This window comes from Aphelocoma coerulescens, chromosome 18, assembly GCF_041296385.1.
Source record: "Aphelocoma coerulescens isolate FSJ_1873_10779 chromosome 18, UR_Acoe_1.0, whole genome shotgun sequence".
In the NCBI taxonomy this organism is placed as follows: Eukaryota; Metazoa; Chordata; class Aves; order Passeriformes; family Corvidae; genus Aphelocoma; species Aphelocoma coerulescens.
Genome location: NC_091031.1, coordinates 659,301 through 678,004, shown reverse-complemented (window position 1 = coordinate 678,004; position 18,704 = coordinate 659,301). Strand labels below are relative to the sequence as shown.

Here is an 18,704-nt window from a genome sequence, read left to right as displayed (position 1 = left end):
TGGGCCGTCGGCATCGCCGCTGCATGGGCACACCCGAGATCTCTCCTCGGACCGGATACCCCCGCGCTACCCGGCAGCAACCCCGGCGGCACTGTGGGATACCGGTGACGCAGGTCGGAGCAACTCCCCACTTGTCCCCGAGCTGCTCGGAAACGAAAAGGCAGCGTCTCGGGGGCCGGGCTGGGCCCCCCTCTCGGACAGGACCTTGAGCCGGCTGTGCCGGTGGTGCCAAGGGGTCCCGGGTCCTCCCCCCCTCGCCCCCGTCGGCACAGCCCGGTACAGGTCCGTGGGGCAGTGAAGTTCCGATGCTCCTCCCGGCTCCATTCAGCTACCGGTGGAGAAAATAGGTTTCCTGCACGGCTCGGGAACGGAACCGAACCGGGAGAAACCCGCAGCCGAACCGGGCGGCTGGGTTGACCGGGAATCCGGGACTGGCCTCCCCGTGTGCGCAGGGGAGTGTCCACGCAGGCAGGGAGCTCGCGTGGAAAGTGGCTCCGGGGAGCGCTCTGCCCTGCGCGCCGGTACCTCGGCACCTCCGCGGCTGCAGGATACCTCTCCTGGGACCCCAGGGCCATCCCGGTCGGGGGATCGATTCGGGGGCGGGCAAGCTTTGGGGTTCTGCCGGGGGGCCACTTCCTTTGACCCCACTCCCTTCCGCGGTCCCAGAGTGGGGGCCGTGCTCGGATCGCCCAGGAGATGGGGACACTCTGGGGCGCGACCGGGTCATAAAGGGGTCCCTGAGGCGCACCGACACCCTCGGCCACCCGGGGAACCGGCTCGGGTCGGGCTGGGAGCTGTGATGGATCCTGTCGTCCTGGACGCGGGTGGCCGTGAGACGAAGCAGCTTCTGAAGCACGGCCACCAGAGCACACGGGAGTCGCGGGGAACTGCCCCGCTGCGATGCGGGAATCGATGGTGCCGGCGGTTGGGTTGGAGCCAGGTCCGCCCCGCCGGCCCCCTTCTCCCGGCTCAGCCACACTCGGACACGCGCGCTCGCCCCGCTGCCGCCACGCGCGACCCCGAGAGGGGCTCTAGACCCTCGGTTTCGTTGCAAAACTCACTGCCGTGGAAGCCCCCGCAGAGCGAGAACGGAGGGGGGAGCCGGCCACTTTGCTCCCCAGCAGCCCTCTGAGCCCCGAGGAACTCATCGCACGAGTGCAGGCTGGAGGAGCGTAGACCCCGCAACCGAGAGGATGGTTTGGTGTCAAATGGGTGGAAACGGGGTTTACCGCGGCTGCACACGCTCTCGCCGGTCCGGAGCTGTCCCCTTGTCGGCTCCGAGTCCCGGGATCCCAGAACCGGGCCCCGGGCCGGCGTGTGTGACGGGAGCCGCGGGGATGAGCGGCCCGACCCGGCCGAGAGCCCGTGGGGCGCCCAGGCAGCTCCTGCCGTTGACCCTGGGAGCGTGGAGGGCTGCCCGTGCCCCGGCTCAGCTCCTGCTCCCGGGGGCTTGGTTGTGCGGGAGGGGGGCCCGCAGTGCAGGCGGCTCCGGGCGCGGGGTCCCCGGACACCCTTGGGAACGGCAGGAACTGCCCGGGTACAGTCCCGCCCGCCGCTGCCTCGTCCCGCACGGCTGCAGTAGCTCCGTCCCACTTCTCCTTCCGGGCCAAGACCCCCACGAGTGGCCGCAGCCCCGGCCCCGGCTCATCCATGCGCGGAGGCTTCGGGCGGTTCCCACGCGGCGGCGGTCGCTCCGCGCTGCTTTCCCCGCTCCGTTCTCGTTTGCATCTCGCCTTATCCCTGCCCCCCCCTGCACTTCAACCGGGCGCAGCCCCGGCCCCGCGCGGGTTCCGCGTGGGTTCCGGCGGGAGGATGAAACTATTTCTCCGCTGATGCCCTCGTGGGAGGCAGCCGGAACCTCAGCTTCTCCCCTCTGCACCCCTACGCGCGGCCGCGGGGCTCCTCCGCGCCGCCGCGCAGTTCCGCGCAGGCGACGGGGCAAAGGCAGCTGCTCAGTCGGGAGCTACGCGGCCCCTCAGGGCTCCCGTGTGGCGTCGGTACCGGGCGGCACGACCTCGGATCCGCGATTCCAACCTGCACCGGGGACACCGGCAGCCAAGGTGCCGGGCAGACACCAACTTGCTCGGGCTGCGGCAGCCCCACGGCCACGGGAATGGGCTCCGCTGCGCCAGCACCCGTCGTGCCAGGGGGACACGATCAGCTTCCGACCCACAGCCCCGCGCCCCCCGCCAGGCCTTGCGCCCGGTGCCGCTGGGTTTGTCCTCTACGAGGCACCTTCCCAGGAACGGGATCTAGTGAGCCGTGCCCACGCCAATTCACGAGTCGCCCTGCGACCAGCCTTAATTAACAACGATTAATTCGACATTAACGAAAAACTTCCCGGGACGCTGCTCGCCGGGGCCCGGGAGACCGCGGAAGTTGCGCTTTCCCCCGGCCCGGCTACGCCACGCAGAACCCGCGTGTCGCGGCGGCTCCCGTGGCCACGGGGTTTCAAGCGCGGTGTGGGATTACACGGGAGCCGCGGAGTGGGAATCTTCCGCCTCCTCCCGGGAGCGCGGTTTCACTTTGGCCGGGGGCGGTGGGAGGAGGGATCTGCCCACGGAGACACACGACTCCCGAGTCCCGCGTGGAGCCGTGGGGTCCAGTTTTCGGCGGTCCCCGCGGGGTCCCAAAGCCCTACCCGTGTCCGCCGTTGGAGCTCCCTGCCCGCCCGGGTGACGCGGCGGCAGGCAGGATTCCCGGGAAGCAACACTTCTCGGGGTGGGAACAGCGCCGGTGCCCTCCGGTCTTGGCTCCCCCCGGGCGGCTTCCCCTGCCGGGGAAAGGGAAGGGTCTCGTAGCCCCAGCCCCAGGCCGATGCGGCCGTGGTCTCATTCACCGGAGGACAGGCGCAGCTAGATTCCCGGGGACACTCCCTCCGTGGGTTTCCCACGCGTGAAAGCGGCGGCCGCGGAGACCCGCTGCTCCACGGCTTCGAGCTCCTTCGCGGAGGAGAGACCAACGTGGGGACCGGAGGGGAAGATCCACGAGAGGCTTCGTCTGATCTCGTCCGTCGTGAACGGGGCCGCAGGAGCCCACTCAGCACCGCTCCGTGGTGCTGCGCGTCCCACTCTCGGGGCAGCCCGGAGCGGCGGCGCTGCCCACGGACACGGAAAGCGCTTCACTCCGCGGGACCGGGCTGAAGGGCTGCCCGGCCCTCCCGGAGCTTCCCACCGACGGCGCGGGGGGGCGGATTGGGACCCTGCCCACTTGCGAGTGAGAACGGGTCGCGTGGGACCTCCTGTCTCCCAGAGGCTGCACCGGTTTCCCGCGACTCGCACGTGTCCCGTTCTCCCGTGGCCGCCTCGGGGAGAAGGCGGTGCCGCGGGGCGAGAGGCAGAGCCGGGGAGGGGAGCCGGTGGGGGTACCGGCTGGCAGCCTCCCCGGTACCGGCTGGCAGCCTCGCAATGCAACCACGTTCCTACGCCAGTTTGCGAGCAGGTAATGCGGGAGATGCACCGAATCCTGCGTGGGGCCGCCTCGCTGGTCCCGGGTCACCTCTCCTCCCCCCTGGGGTCGCAGCCGGGGGCTTGCCGGCACAGCGAAACCGGCGGCCACCGTGCCCCATTCTGTCGGTCGTGTCCGCGTCGCCGGGCAGGATTCGCGTTCCCGCAGTGGCGGCGGCGCCGAGCGGCACGCGCGACCGCGTCTGACCGCGGACGGCTCCGCGGCACCGCCGGTAGCGGGACGGGCGTTTTGTGCGGGAGCGCTTCCACCCCTGACACCGCTCTCTTTGTCCGACCACCGGTAGGCGGGCCGGGCCGCGGAACCCCCCCCCCCCCCCAGTCCGCACCGTCCGGGTGCCGCGGAACCGCCCGGCCCGTCCCCGGGGCTGCGAAACCCCATCCCACCCCTTCCCTATGCCGCGGGGCCCCTTTGTGCTCCGCGCCCCCTCCCGCCCTCCCGGGGCCGTCCCCCCGAGCGGGGCGTGTCCGGGGGCGTGTCCGGGGCGTGTCGGGGGCGCGTCCCGGGCGGCCCCGCCCCGGCCCATCGGGACGCGGGGCACGTCGGCGGGCGGGGCGCGGCGGGGCCAATGCGGCGCGGGCGGAATATTCCACCCGGCTCCGGCGGCGGGCGGGGGGGGGCGCGGTGACGTCAGCGGGCGGAGTATTATGGTCTGGGCTGCGCCGGGGCCGCCCCTGCGCTGCGAGCGGCCGCGTAAACATGGAGCTCTCGGCCGTCGGGGAGCGCGTCTTCGCGGCCGAGGCCCTGCTCAAGCGCCGCATCCGCAAAGTAGGTGCCCCCCGCCGCCCCCCCGCCGCGCCCCCGGCCCCCCGCACCCCGGCCCCGGCCCGCTGGGGGCGGCCCTGCCTCCCCCCGCCGCGGGGCGGGCTCCGCTCCGCCGCTCCCGCCCTCCGCGCCCCGCGCCTGGGGGGGGGGGCAGTGTTAAATCCGCGCCTGGGGGGGTGTGTGTGTTAAATCCGCGTTATTTTTCATTGTTGCATCCCCCCCACTGCCCCCCCGCCCCCTGTTCCGCTTCCTGCTTGGGGCGTTGCGGGGGGACCTTTGTTGCGGGGCGGTTTGTCGCGGTTTGTCGCGGTTTGTCGCGGTTTTCGCTCCGCGCATATTTATTTTCCTCGCTTCCCATCCGCAGGGCCGCATGGAATATCTGGTCAAATGGAAGGGCTGGTCGCAGAAGTAAGTCGCCCGTGGGGGCCGCGGGGGGCTGCAGCAGGGGCCAGGGGGATGCTGGCTGCACCCCCTGCTCCCCCTTTGTGCCAGAACGGGAACCAGGGCCCTCCCTTTATGCCCCTATTTTTAATTTTATTTGTCTTGTCCCCTCCTGGCTCCTTGTTCTGTTCCCTCTCTCCGTCCTGCCTTCTCCCCAGGTACAGCACTTGGGAACCTGAGGAGAACATCCTGGATGCCCGGCTGCTCGCAGCCTTCGAGGAGAGGTACAAGGCCTTTACTAGCTGTAGCAGTTGTACTTGTAAATATGTTGCTGTCTTGTAGCTATGCTGAATTGAAGCTTTGGTTCTTTTAACACCTCTAGGGAGCGAGAAATGGAGCTTTACGGGCCCAAAAAGCGAGGCCCCAAGCCCAAAACCTTCCTGCTAAAGGTAAGGAGGCCACAGCCTGTGCGAGAGGGCTGCGTGCCAGAGCAGGGGTCCCTCTCTGGCCCCCTCGGAGGATGCTCCCCTCAAAGGTGGCCTCTTGTAAGTTGTAATTACACAGCCGGATGGCAGGATAATAAAGTCACCGGGTGATTTATCTTCTTTGCAGGCCCAGGCAAAAGCCAAAGCCAAAACCTATGAATTCCGCAGTGACTCTTCCAGGGGGATCCGGGTGCCGTACCCTGGCAGGTCCCCCCAGGAGCTGGGCTCCACATCCCGGGCTAGGGAAGGACTGAGAAACATAGCCCTGGCCCCCCAGGGCAGCTCCAGCACCAGCACCCCCAAGGGAGACGGCATCCGGGACCGGGTGATCCGCGTGGAAGAGAAACCTGGAGAGACCCCCAAAAAGAGAGGCCCAAAGCCCAGGAAGGAGCTTTACAAGGACCTTGCGGAGACTCTGGATGCCTCCAAGAGGAAACTGGGGGACTCGGGGGACAAGGTGGGGGACTACGTGAAGGTCAGGAAGATGGAGGAGGCGGCGGCGGGGGTGGCCAAGTTTGGCTCGGGACACAGCGTGATCCAGCTGGCCCGGCGGCAGGAGCCCGACCTGCCCGGCGCCCTGCCCGGCCCCAACCGCGCCGAGGCGGGGGCCGAGACCTTCCCCCCGCGCCTGGCCAAGCACCGTGCGGACTTTCTGGACCCCAAGGGGCAGGGGGGGCTGGACCCTGGCGGGCCCAAGCTCCTGCACGGCGCCGTGAGCCCGGGGGCCGTGGGCAGCCTGTACCGTGACGGCGTGGGGGGCCCGGCGGGGCGGCCCTCCCTCATCGCCAGGATCCCCGTCTCCAGGATCCTGGGGGACCCCGAGGAGGAGTCCTGGAGCCCCTCTCTCAACAACCTGGAGAAGGTGGTGGTAACTGATGTGACCTCTAACTTTTTGACCGTCACCATCAAGGAGAGCAGCACGGACCAAGGATTCTTTAAGGAGAAGCGATGAGTTTGGTGGAGGTGGTGCAGGGGTTTTCTTCAGTCAGATCCAGACAAAAGCTTGGTAGAGCTTGGTGGGCCTCTCTCTTTTTTGTTTTTTTTTTTAATGCTCCTTTTTTTTTTTTCTTTAAAAATTTTTTTTCTTTTTTTTTTTCTTTTGTTTTTGGTCCTGGAGAGAATTTAGAAACTGTCCTAAATTCATTAACTCATTCTTTTGTTTTGTTTTTTTTTTTTCACGTCTTACATTTCGTTGGAAAGATTATCTCTAGAGTTATATTTTCTATTAGATGTAAATATGTTATTTAAGAAAAAATGCTTATATATATATCTATATATATATATTTCAACTCTGAGTTGTTTTATTTAAATGGAGACAACAGTGACTGCTCAGTTGCTCCTAGAAAGGACAATAAAACTGAGAACTAACGAGTTCACGCATCTGCCGCAGGAGCCGGTGTACATAACAGTGTTCATAGCTAAGTATGTGCTGGGTTTTTTTAACTATTATTTTTCATATGATGCTATGGATGGTGGAGGGGGACGTGTTCCTCCCTCGGAGGGCGAAGTGCCCGGATTTCTTGATTGTGATTTAAGGTGTTGCTTGTACAATCAAGTGTGCTGTGTCCAGAACTGTTGCCCTTGACAGTTGACGTGAGCACTTGAATTCACAGTGTTGTTGGGGATGGGGTGTTTCCAGTCTAACAAAAAAAGTCATGTTGCTACAAAGTCGGGGCGGGGAAAAGCAGAAATCCATAAAAAGGCTAAAAGTGTTGGAGTATTAACTTGAATTCCCTTTTCTTGCGGAGGAGAGGAGGCTTGTGTGTGTAAGGTTCCTGAGGGGTGATACTGAAATGCACTTTAATAGAGTTGTTGTAGCAGTTGTGGGAGATGGGACTGAGCTGAGTATATCTGTTTTCATTTTGTCTGGTCGCTTGATTCTGTTCCCCCACCCACTAAAAACAAAAAAAAACCCAACAAAACCCCCCTCTGTTTACATTCCTGAAATGCCAGAGAGGTTGGGGAGGGAGCATCTCACTGCCCATATTTAGTTACTTTATTCTGCTATAGAAAGTGGATTATTATTATTTTTATTCCCAATCACAGTTCACTTCAGACTTGTTGGAAGACTCCTGATAAAGTGTTTTGTAATATCCATATCCCTGACAAATCCCAGGGTCACCTTTATGCATTCAGAGACAATAAATATTTCCCTTACGCTGGTTAAACAATAGCCAAGAGGCGAAATACTCCCGTGCGGAGCAGCCCCGCCGCCTTGGGTGGATTTTGTGCTGGACTGGCCTGTGGGATTCCTCCCAGGGCTGGGATCTGGAGCTGAGATTCCTCCCTGGCTGGGGCAGGGAGGGTCTCGGGGCTCTGGACGAGGTGCAGCACGTTCCCCGCTGGTTGGGGGGCTGAGGGTGCAGCTCCCGCTCCACTGCTCCCCCAGCTCGGCCACAGCTGGACCCGGGGAGGGACCCTCGGCCTGGGTGTGGCTTGGCTAAGGTGGAGCAGGTGGCCCTGTCCTCACGCCTTGCTCTGGCCATCAGTCGGATGGGAAGCACAAGCCTGGCAGTGCCTGAGGGCTGGGACTGAGCCAGGGCCCCTGGTCCCTGAGCTCCTGAAGGCCCCTGGCTCAGGGAGCTCACATGGGGTGAGGGAAGGAGCTGGGCAAGGGGCATCTCTTTGCTGCAGGGCCCATTGGTGGCTTCACCTTGCCCGGTTCCCTTCCCCAGCCTTTTGGGACCCATGAGGTGCCTGGCAGGATGCTGGATTGGCTGTGCAAAGGGAGCCATCCTGTCTGACAGTTCCCAGTTTGATTTTCCTTTTTTCTTTTCTTCTTTTTTTTTTTTTTTTTTTTTTTTTTTTTTTTTTTTTTTTGAAGGCATATTTTGTAAAATTGAGATTTTTAACTTGGTTTGTACGAAGAGCTGATGTGCTGGTTCCGGTGCTGACATGGGACACGGGTGTTGTTGGAGGATGAGGAGGGGGTTGAGCTGTTTGTGCTCCTGCTGCTGCCAAGGCTGGAGGATCCTTCCCTTTGCAAAGAGCCTGGAGCCGCTCCTGCCCCGTCGGGGCTTGGCTCCAGCCCCGTGTCCGTGTGTCCTGACACACACCTGGAGCAAACCGTACCTGTGGGTGTATCTGTGTGTCTGTACATAGCGACGTGTACCCTGCGTGTGTGTGCGTGTGCGGGTGTGTGTGTGTGGATTATTTAAATCTAAGACTTGTACAAAAACGATTTGGCTAAATCTCAGTCTCAGAAGTGAAGCTTAACTACGTGTCTTCTGCCAGCCGTGAATGTCCATATGAGACCTGCTTTTTATGTCAGTTTAAATATATACTTTGTAAATAGAAACGTGTCTGGCTTCCCTTTGTGGCCCTGGGGTGCCTGGGAGCATCGTGGGTTGTGCGGTGGGTGGGTGGCCCTGCAGCCCCTTCCCTCCCGACAGCCGCGGCCGTGCGGGGCTGGGGCCGGGACCCGACGGGGCGGGGGGAGGCGGAGGCTCCCCGGACGCAGATGTCGCCGGTCTGGGCGCCCCCCCGGGGCTCCTGTGGTGCCCGGAGGGGGCGGTGGTGGCCGCTGTGAGCGGCTCCGGTCCAAGGAACGATGCGCCGGGGCCGTCGCTACGACGACGCCCCGGTACCGGGCCGGGCCCCGGCGCTGCCCCGGCCCGCGGCGCTCCGCCCTTCCGACGGGGCGCGGGTCGGGGCGCGGCGGCCCCTGCCCGTCGAGCCCGGCCTTTGTGTGCAGACCCGTCCCGGCCGCACAGGCGGGGGTGGGGGGCTTAATGGGTTTTTTAAACCGTGTCCTCATTAACCTCCTTTTTCTGCTCGGGCGGGTGGGGCGCGGACCCCGCGCCGCGGGAGCTGCCAGCGCCGGGAGGAGCGGGAGGAAGGGCCGCACAATGGCGCCTTTCTCCCCCGGCCCGGCGGGGGGGCCCGTTCACACGGGCCGCGGGGCCCCGCGGGCGGCCGGGGGTGGGGCCGGGGCGGGGGCGTTGGGCTGGCGGGGCTCAGCTCCCGCCCGACGGCAGCGCCGACGGCAGCGCCGGGGGCCGCCGCCCGCGCCCTTCCGCGGCCGCGCAGCGCCCTCCGCAGGCCAGGCCGGCCCGGCGCGGCTCCGGGCCCGTCCCCGTCCCGGTCCCGGTGCCGCAGGTGCGGGCGGAGGCACCTGAGCTCCGCCCGCGGTGCAGGCGCAGCTCCAGCCGCGGCGGAGCCCGGGGCCGGGAGGGGCTGCGTCCGGCACGGAGCCCCGGAGGGAAAGCGGTGGGGTTTCCCCGCTCCGGTTCCCCGGCTCCACTTCCAGCCACGCACATCCCCATCCCGGGGCCCCGCCGCATCCCGGGGCGGGAACACGGTGCCCCGGAGAGGGGGCGGCCCCAGGCGGTGCTGGGGGTAGGGAGGGGGACGGGAGCGCTCCCGGAGCACGGACCACACGAGGCTGAAAAGTTTAAAAAAATATTTATTGATATGCTAAAAAAGAACAGTGGAAAAATCATACAAAAACCCCCACCCGACGCAACCATTTCCTAGTGTTTTCCTGCAAATAAATTAAAAGCAGCCTAGAGCTGGGGGGCTACACTAGCATTAGTGTCCAGGAACACTGGAAAACTGCGTAAGGAACGCGAGCGAGGGGCCGGGAAGGACCGGGACGCTGCGTGGGGAGCTGGTCCTTCTCCCGTAACACTCATGCTTTCCCAGGGCAATAACATCTCCGACTTTTGTTCTCAGAAAATAACAGCAAGCAAACAGCTGCAGTTTAAAGCAATTATAAGTGTCATACAGGACCGATTTGGCTCTCTCTTTAATTAAAATGTACAAATCAGAGCAGTGACTGGCACAAGTTACAAGAACAATTGTTTGTTTTCACCTATCTCAAATTTCTGTCAGTAAAACCTTTCTCCTGGCTCTGGAGCCCTTCACACACAGCTCAGAAACTCAACACAAACCAAACCCCTAAACTATCTCCATCCCTCCGTGTACTCCTGGATTTTTTTGGTACAAAATATATATATAAAAATAGACTCCGTTTCTTGGGAAGATGGCTGAATCGGCCACCTCTTCCAGTCCAATGGAAAACAACAAGGATGCTTAACCAGATTACGCCTGGGGAAAATATCCATTCACTATACAAATACCGCAGGACTTTTCACATCGGAAACGCCTTAGAAAATGACAAGTGACAAACCTTTAATTGCCTGTCTGACACCCGACTGAATATGCCAACCCATAGCAGCAAACTCAAAAGAAAAAGGAATACAAAAAGGTAGAACGTGAATCCTAGTGGTACACAGCCAGGGTCTGCACCAACCAGGGGTCTTCTAACCCCTGTCCAAAGATTCCAGTCAATTACTCACAGGATGTGTCTTTGGGAGGCAAACCCCAGCAGGAACCATGCACTCAAATCCCCCAGCGCTGCTGGGAGAGCCGAGATCCTGGAACACCAAGTGAGAAAGGGGCTGGGGAAGAAATTCAAGGTGAGATGGCCAGAAAAAAATCCTGGATTATCATTTTCACCATCCTTAGACCTTTGGAACTGAACCAGCTGGTGAGCAAAAGGCACAATAGCAAGTGGTGACAGCAGAGTCCTGTGCTGCTGGAGGGGACATGCCTGGAAGGGTGGGTGATGGAGGGAGCTGCCCAGTGTTGGGATACATGTCCCCTTTGCCCAAGCAGGAGGCAGGAGCCAGGCTCCGCATGGAGAAACCTGTAGGAGCTTAGATAGTGGCTCAGGAGGGAGCAGCCGGCTCAGGGCCGGTGTGCAGCAGCCCTTCACCTGCTGTCACAGCTCATCTCCTGCCGCCACCCTCTGGGCCCGGCCCCTTCTTGGAGTGTCTTCAGATGTTCTTCTCCCCCTTGGAGAAACCAATCCACACATCCTATTGCTGCAGGCAAGAGCATCCCTGCCAGGCCAGCTTCCCCTCTGTGGGCATCGCTCAGCAGGGCTCTGCATGACAGCTGCGTGTCCCACCGGGGACCAGGACACCTCTCCCCATCGGTGTCACCGTGCCCCCAAGACCCTGTGACCACCCTGCTTTGCATAGGCACAAACCTGTGGAGGGACCGCTGTCACAGACTAGGCTGAGATAAGGACGGTCCAAAAGGCACATTGTCGATCAGTTTGGGTTTGGAAAGGCCAAGTAGCAAACATTTGGTGTGTGGGTGAGAGCATCACCCCCATGCTCCCAGATTCCTTGATTCTTCTCCCAAAGCTCTCGTACCCCCAGCACAAGAGCACAGCACAGAGCATGCCCGGGGCACTGGTTTCTGCTGACACAGGCCAGTGCTTCCGTGGAGCTCGTTTGGCAAAGTTACAGTAGAAGGTAAACTGCACAGCCTGGGACATTTTGGCATCACCTGAGAATGATCCCACTGCCAGCCAGCGGCAGCAGCCGTGACCATGGGGAGCTGCCGCATCAGGGGGGTCAGAAGTATGTGTACCCCCAGTTTGGTCAGGATCCACACTCCTGTGTATGAAGATGCTGTGAGTGGCCCTGCCTGTGGCTAAGGGAAATGCCTATCCTGGTGCCAGGTCAGTCACCTGGTGGCCCCCTACACAGTGACCTGCTGGAGGGGGCCACCAGCAGAGTGACATCTGAACCACCCAGGGGAGTGGGCAGCCGCCAGCTGTTCATCGCCTCTGAGAAAAGGACTCAGCATCAACAGAACTAAAATGACCTCAAATGCTACTAAACTCTGCCTGAACTGCTGCTAATTTTGGCTTGTAGGAGAAATCTGCAGTAGGGAAAACACTGCAGTGAAAAAGCCATTATTGGGTGCAATTACAAGCCAAAAGGAGCACCCCAGCTGCTGGGACGGCCAGGGGAAGGTGAACAGCTGCTCAGGTGCTCTGGTTCCTTGGGGAACAGCAGCTTGAGGTACCCACTGGCCTTAGCCCTTCTCCCTCTCCTCTCCTTTCCCACCACTCCAGACCACCTGTGCGGTGGCCTTGACCACCAGCTTCTGAGCATTCTGGAGAAAACCACGGGTGATCAGCGTGAGTCTAACCCAGGGAGCAGCCAAGGCTGATTCGGCCGTTCAGTGGTGAGGAGGGCTCAGCCAAACTGCGGCACTGACCTCACAGACACCCGGCAGTCCCAGCACCGAACTACCTGCTGCTGGAAGGGTTCACACGTTCTGCCCAGCGCCGAGCTCTCGGCTGCAGTGTGGCTTTGGGACATCCTGTTCATGTAGCGCACGATGGAGCTCTGCCAGCTGATGGCCTGGCTGGGGCTCGCCGAGCCGCTCTTCATCATGTTGGGCAGGTTTTCCACGTTCTGCAAGGCTTAAAAAAATATTCCCCAGCTCGGTCCCTAGGAGTGCCTGGAACCTGCTGAGCGGGAGGTGGAGATGCTGGCAATGCCAGGATGAGGCAGAGGAGCGGCGTGTGGGCTCCCTGGGCTGCCCAGAAATTCACGTTCCTCTGGAAGTCAAGTCACTGCAGAGAAGCTGGTGGATCTTGCTGGCTCTCAAGGCAGGACTTTCCTCCAGCAGGAAGGAGACACCCTCAAAAAAAGCACCTCTGCCACCTGTTCTGTTAGTGGCATCCAGTTCCTTCCCTATCTTAGACTGGGGTTATTCCCCTCCCTCATGAAAAAAAAATAAATTCCTTAAGAAAAAATGTAAACAATATTTCCCTATCAGCTGGAAACCCCAACAGAAACGTTGTGGGTTTCCCATCATTGGAAATGACCTCACCCAGGGGGGTGGCTGGGCTGAGTGTACCCTGAAAAACCCCCGAATGCACCTGCCCCCCCACAGCCTCAGGGGCTGGGAGCAGCAGCTGCCTCATTTGGATTGACTTGCAGTTCCCCATGGCTCACAGACAGATCCACAGGAAACCCAGAAGAGAATTTCCTGGTCCTCTCCCAGGTATGAGACTGTCCCATGGCAGCTCCGCACCTCCCCAAGGCCAGCAAGCTGCAGACCTTGGCATCTGCTGTTTCAAAGCAAAGAGACCTACGAGCAGTGAAGCCTGGCTGAAAACTGGCCAGCCTGACAGCCCTGGCAGCACCAGTGCCCCCACTCACAGAGAATGGCATTGACCACCCTCACATGGGGCACGGCTCCAGAAGAGGATGGAGAGGAGCCAGGACCCACTGGCAGTTTGGAGCAGGTTTCACTGCGTATTTGTCCAGCCTTTCCAGACACAAGTTCCAGCAGGTCTCATGAGGTCTCCACATTCACTTGAAGAAAAAAAAACCTGATGGAAGAGCTGGGCAAAGGTGAGGGTGAGGCTGAAGGACCCTCTCCCTCCTCTCATGCTCCTGGGCTCAGTATTGCCGCAGGTTGAAAAACCCGACGCTGGTGGGGGACTCCTTGACCGTCACTGTGATCAGGTTAGCGGTGACATCGGTGACAAAGACGTGCTCAATCAGGCTGCGGGTGGGTTTCCAGTCCTGGCTGGTCTGGATGGAGACAGACATGTTCTGACCCGCAGCTGGGAGGGAAGCTGAATCCCGGTCCGAATCCGAGCTGGTGTCCTCGCCTGTGCTCACTTCAGACAGGGCGGCTGGTTTGCGGCTCTCTGTGGCCGCACGTCCCTCTTGAGCACCAGCTGAGCCACCTTTGGCCAAGTCCCTGTCACCTGCCCGGTGTGCCTGCTTCTTGCTCTTGCCGCCATCCCCCCCTGGGAGTGTCCCAGCACTGGCAGCATTCAGCCCGGCCCCCACCGCGCCGCCCTTGGCACCGCCGGCACTCGCAGCGGCCGTGCTGCCACCAGAGCCCTTGGCCAGGGAGCCGCAGAGGTGCCGGGGGAGGCTGCTCCCGCTGGCCATGCTCGGCCCGTTTTTGACACTCTGCAGGTTCAGAGCCTGGAGGTTCAGCTCCTGGCTGGAGGCTGGCTGGATGCCGGCCCCAGACGAGCTGGACGGCGTCTTGCTGCCGTTGGGCAGCGTTTGGCCTCCCGCAGCAAACGCCGATTTCTGGTCCCCTCCGGCGCTGCTGCCAGGAGCCTTTGCAGTTTTGGGTGCCTGCACGTTCAGCCCCAGATCCCCAGAGCCTTTCTGGCTCCTCATTTTCAAGTCCAGCCCTAAGCTGCCCTTACTGGCTGCCTGTGCCTTCAGCGCCAGCCTGCCCAGCGCCGAGCTCTCGGCTGCAGTGTGGCTTTGGGACATCCTGTTCATGTAGTGCACGATGGAGCTCTGCCAGCTGATGGCCTGGCTGGGGCTCGCCGAGCCGCTCTTCATCATGTTGGGCAGGTTTTCCACTGATGACCCCCCCGAACTGAGCCCAGCCAAGGTGCCCGGTGGATCCTTCAGCACAGCCATACCTGAGCCCTGCATGCTGTGCTGGGGCTGCAGCTTCCCCACCAGCTTGGCACTGCCCCCCACCTCCTTCCGGGATGTTTTCAGCACCTTTGTCAGGTTCACGGTCCTTCGAGCTGCTTTCTGCTCTGGGGGAAGAGGTTTCCGCCCACGCTTCTTCCTGGAAGTGTCTTTCATGTCAGGCTTGGCCACCAGGATCTGAGCTTTCTTCTGTGGCACTGGGTGCGTCTCTCTGCTGCGGGGACCTCTCTTTGCTTCCAGATCACTTTCATCCTCTTCATCGGAGGAGGAGGAAGAGGAGGATGTGGAAGAAGAGGAGCTACTTGACTTAGTTTTCGCAGGCATTTCTGGTTCCTGCAAAGCAACAGAGACAGGGAGAGTTAACAGCAATGACCAAGAAATGGTTACGGGCACTGCAAACCCTTCAGGGCAGCCTGGCCGGGGCCTCAGACACACACAGGTTCTTTCTCCGTGTAGCTGATCTTCAGGGATCCCTTAGCTGATGTGAGGAGTTGTGTGCTTGAGGCCACCCCCACACCCAGTGCCCTCCAAGGCCAGAGCCCCTCCCGTGCTGCCACAGCTGTGGGTTCCCATCACTGCTGGGACTCACCACGTGTTTCCTGGGCCTGCCCCGTGGCCGCTTGCCCCTCTTCCGATTCTGCACTTCTTTTTCGTGTTCCCTGGAGAAAACAAGGATCAAGGACAAGGTTTACGGGGAAGAAAAAAATCTGGGGGAACTGAGGCAGCCAGGTAAGGACTGGAGAGCATCCCTGTCTGCATCAGCAACATCCCTGCAGCTTCCAGCAGCCAGTGATGGACCACATGGTGTTACTCATCCTAAATCTGTCCCTTTTCCAACTCCCAGTGAGCTTTGCCATTTTTCTGGCACAAGAGGATCAGGCAAAGGGAAGGATCTGTCCTGGCCCTGCTAAGCCTTGCTTCGGTTATGCCCCTGCAATGCTGAGCTTCCACGCTGAGTGTGGCAAAAGCAAACGCATTCCCTGGAAGCTCAGTGAGTCCCCTCCTTTGCTGGACTCCTTCCACCTCTCCTGCACCTCCTGGTCTGGCCATGGTGGCCCAGCTGGAGGCTGGGGTACAGGGATGCTTCAGGTCACTGTACTCGCTTCCTAGTTCTGTTTAAATAGGATGGTGTTAAGATGTAACACATCCAGCTGATTAAACACCATCCTGTCTGCACTCAACACCAGATCCTATTCTTGAAAAAATGGATCCAGAAACCAGTTATAATTGAATCCTATAATAAACTTCAATGATTTTCATTTTTATGAAGTCAAAATACTTGGCAGCACTATGTCTGCCATAGCCAGCTGGCTACTCCTCTGCTCCACGTGTGATTCCTGGGATGCAATGGCTGTGGAAGGATTGCTGTTCTCAGCCTGGCTCCGGGCAGGAGCCATGGGCTTGACTGAGGAAAGACACCATTTTGTTCTGCCATCTAGGTTGTTCAGCCTGGAGAAGGCTCTAAGGAGACTTCAGAGCACCTCCCAGTACTTAAAGAGGCTCCAAGAGAGCTGGAGAGGGACTTTGAGCAAGGGCCTGGAGTGACAGGACACAGGGAATGGCTTCCAGCTTCCTAAGGGCAGGGTTAGATGGGGTATTAAGAAGAAATTCTTCCCTGTGAGGGTGGGGAGGCCCTGGCACAGGGTGCTCAGAGAAGCTGCAGCTGCCCCATCCACAGTAATGTCCAAGGCCAGGTTGGACAGGACTTGGAGCAACCTGGTCTAGTGGAAATGATGGGGTGGATTGGGAAGAGCTTTAAGATCCTTCCCAATCCAAACCATTCTCTATGATTTTCTCCCCGATATTATTTCTCTCACCCTCCCAGAGCTTCACCCTCCAGAAGTTTGCTTTAACATCTCACAAGCCCAGGCACCACCTCCCCCCAGGGGTTGCTCACCCCCCAAGCACAGCCAAGGCCCCCCGAGCGCTGGATGGGGACCGCGAGCCCCAGGTCTGTGCCGGGCACTGCCACATTCCCCGGGTGCACCCAGAGCACAGCTGGGCCATAAACCCTCGGTGTTTGGCCAGGGCAGAGCTTTTCCAGGTAGACCTGGACCGTGACTCCAGGGACAAACAAAAGGGCCTGGCCACAAAGGGCCCCGCCAGCTCCAGGCTGTTGTTTCCAACAACTTCCACCACACGTGCAGCCAATTAGAAGTTAATTGACTTTACAGTTTGCTTAGAAATATTTAGAGTTTGCTCACTTCTTTTGGAAAGCCAGGAGCAGCCGGGGGTCCAGGATGTTCTCCTCAGGCTCCCAGCTGTTGTGCCTGCAACAGAGGACATGGACCGGGTGAGAGTGGGGGGCCGGGCCCCCCCCGCCGCTCCGGCACCGACGCGGCACCGGGGGGTTCACCCAAGGACAACCGGGCCTGGCACGGACCGGGGCATGCCCGTACCGGGGGCCGGCACAGCCGGGGGGCGGGCAGGGGAGAGAGGCCGGGGGAGGGAGATCGGGAAGGGGGCGGCCACGCCGCCGCGGGGCGAGGCGAGCCCCGCGCATCCCGGGGGAGCTCCGGTTTCAGCAGAGCGGGCGAGGGGCGCGGGACCGGCGCAGACGGGGGGGTTGCGGCGACTCCAGGGGGGGGTTGGACTGACCCGGGGGGGAGCGGAGCCCCACGCGGTGGCGAGGAGGGCCCGGCCGCGGCCGCGCTTATTTGTAAACAAAAGGAGCGGCACGACCCAAACAAAAGCGGCCGGGCGGGCGGCACCCGCGCCCCGCACCGCAGCCCGCTCCGCACCGCATGGTTCCGCGATCCGCGCAGCCCTGCACCGCACCGCGCCCCGCACCGCCCCGCTCACTTGGAGGACCAGCCTCGCCACTTGACCAGGTACTCCAGCTTGCCCTGCGAAGAGAGACGGGGAGAGGCGCGTTAGCGGCGGCGGGGGGTGCGGAGAGGGAGGGGGGTGCGGGGGCGGCGGGTCCCACCTTGCGGAGCCGCTTGCTGAGGATGCACTCGGCGGCGAAGACCTGCTCTCCCACGCTGCTCAGCTCCTCCATGGCCCCGGCCGCGCGCACACCCCCGCGCACTCACACACAAGGGGAGCCCCCGGGCGCGCCCCCGACGGCGACCGCGCGCGCTCCCACCCCCCCAGATCCACGCGCGCCCCCCGGCACAATACGGCGGAGGGGCGGGGGGGGGTCCCCAAATTCCCCGCCGGCCAATGGGGAGCAGGGGGCGGGGCGATCCGGCGCGGGGGGTGGGGGGAGGCATTGTCTGTGTGCGACCCCTCCTCTTCCTCCCGCGCGGGGGCGGCCGCTGCCCGGCCGGAGCGGGGACAATGGGGTGGCCCGGCCCGGGGCTTTGTTTCCCCGGGCAGCGCAGGGGGGTTCCCCGGCCGGCCCCGCGGGGGATCCCCCCGGTCCGACCCCGCGAGGGGTTCCTGCTGCGAGGACCCGGGCTCCGACTCTCCCGTCCGGGGTCCCTTCTGGGGACAAAGCACCCTGGGGCTGGGGCAGCCAGCGCCGGTCCCCGCCGGTCCCCGCCGGGCCGGAGCAGGCGGCAGCAGCACCGGCACGTTTTAGTTCTAAAATAGTTGATTATAATAGAATAAAAGATTTCCCAGGGGGGTGGGCCGGTTGTGACCCTCGCGCGGTGCCGGCTCGCAGCTCGGTACCGCCCGGCCCACGATCCCTCCCGAGCCGCACTACCGGGGGTGCGGCGGCACCGACCGCGCCGGCACCGCACGCACCGAGGCGTGCAGGGCTGCGTGAGGAGCTGCTGCACGGCGGTTGTGCGCTGTGGGCGTGGAAGGATGAAATATGGTGCTTTACAGGCATGGAAGAAGATGAGTCAGCACCTCAGGGAGTTCTCCTTCGCGGGCCCGGAGCCTGCCGTTAACCGTGCGGGAGCCGCAGGGATATGAATTGCCGTCGCCCCGGCGCCTGGGTGCCCGCGGCGCGCAGGGACTGAGCAGGAGCCGGACGGGCCATGGGGTGTCCTGCGTGGGGCCTCGCCCGCACCCCGGGCACTGCCGTCTCCGGTAAGCGATGCCGGGTTTAGCGATGCCGGGTTTAGCGATGGCGGGTTTCGTGATGCTGGGTTTAGAAAAGCATTTGGAGCTGCAGCGGGTGCGTTGCGCTGTCCCCGCTGCGGGGGAATGTCACCACGGGGACCCTCTGTATGAGGGAATGAGAAACCGGACGCTTCTCCAGGGAGCGGGACTGACTCGGGCTCTGCGGGATGTGGACGTGCCTGGGGTCCTGGGTCGATGCCAGGGGGTTGTCCTGGGCCGGGCGCTGTCACCTTTCATTGTTTTCTTTGACAATTACTGTGGCCGTTCGCTGACGAGAAGAGCTGTAGGAGCATTTTTTTAGCTGAAGGTGACACAGAATTGTAACACAGCGCCGCACTTTTTGTTTGAGTTCATTTACCTT

The 18,704-nt window shown here is 61.8% G+C and overlaps 2 protein-coding genes across 5 annotated transcripts; one reads left to right on the top strand and one right to left on the bottom strand.

The window, feature by feature from the left end:
• Positions 1–4,123: 4,123 nt before the first annotated feature.
• CBX8 (chromobox 8) lies at positions 4,124–6,820 on the top strand. 4 transcript variants are annotated; one of them, XM_069032437.1, is made up of 5 exons: positions 4,124–4,233; positions 4,595–4,638; positions 4,830–4,895; positions 4,994–5,060; positions 5,224–6,820. In XM_069032437.1, the coding sequence occupies exons 1-5, from the start codon at positions 4,165–4,167 to the stop codon at positions 6,046–6,048; spliced, it is 1,071 nt and encodes a 356-aa protein (XP_068888538.1). In that variant the 5' UTR covers positions 4,124–4,164; the 3' UTR covers positions 6,049–6,820. The 4 variants fall into 4 exon arrangements, with proteins under 4 accessions (XP_068888538.1, XP_068888537.1, XP_068888536.1 ...); XM_069032436.1 differs by having other exon boundaries at positions 4,970–5,060; XM_069032435.1 differs by lacking the exons at positions 4,124–4,233; positions 4,595–4,638 and having other exon boundaries at positions 4,666–4,895.
• Positions 6,821–13,169: 6,349 nt separating this feature from the next.
• On the bottom strand, positions 13,170–17,335 carry CBX2 (chromobox 2). Its single transcript, XM_069032618.1, has 5 exons — positions 17,256–17,335; positions 17,129–17,172; positions 16,531–16,596; positions 14,916–14,985; positions 13,170–14,659 (listed from the first exon to the last, which is right to left on the bottom strand). Exons 1-5 carry the CDS (start codon positions 17,325–17,327, stop codon positions 13,313–13,315), a joined length of 1,599 nt encoding a protein of 532 aa, XP_068888719.1. The 5' UTR covers positions 17,328–17,335; the 3' UTR covers positions 13,170–13,312.
• Between the last annotated feature and the right edge of the window lie 1,369 nt (positions 17,336–18,704).

Excerpts from the sequence above, each read along its gene's own strand:
- CBX8 (XM_069032434.1), top strand. The coding sequence starts at position 4,687 with ATGCTGGCTGCACCCCCTGCTCCCCCTTTGTGCCAGAACGGGAACCAG. Across the intron at positions 4,896-4,969 it reads CTCGCAGCCTTCGAGGAGAG|CTTTGGTTCTTTTAACACCT; the intron begins GTACAAGGCCTT and ends GCTGAATTGAAG. Across the intron at positions 5,061-5,223 it reads CCAAAACCTTCCTGCTAAAG|GCCCAGGCAAAAGCCAAAGC; the intron begins GTAAGGAGGCCA and ends TCTTCTTTGCAG.
- CBX2 (XM_069032618.1), bottom strand. The coding sequence starts at position 17,327 with ATGGAGGAGCTGAGCAGCGTGGGAGAGCAGGTCTTCGCCGCCGAGTGC. Across the intron at positions 17,173-17,255 it reads TCAGCAAGCGGCTCCGCAAG|GGCAAGCTGGAGTACCTGGT; the intron begins GTGGGACCCGCC and ends CTCTCTTCGCAG. Across the intron at positions 14,660-14,915 it reads GCAGGCCCAGGAAACACGTG|GAACCAGAAATGCCTGCGAA; the intron begins GTGAGTCCCAGC and ends GTTGCTTTGCAG.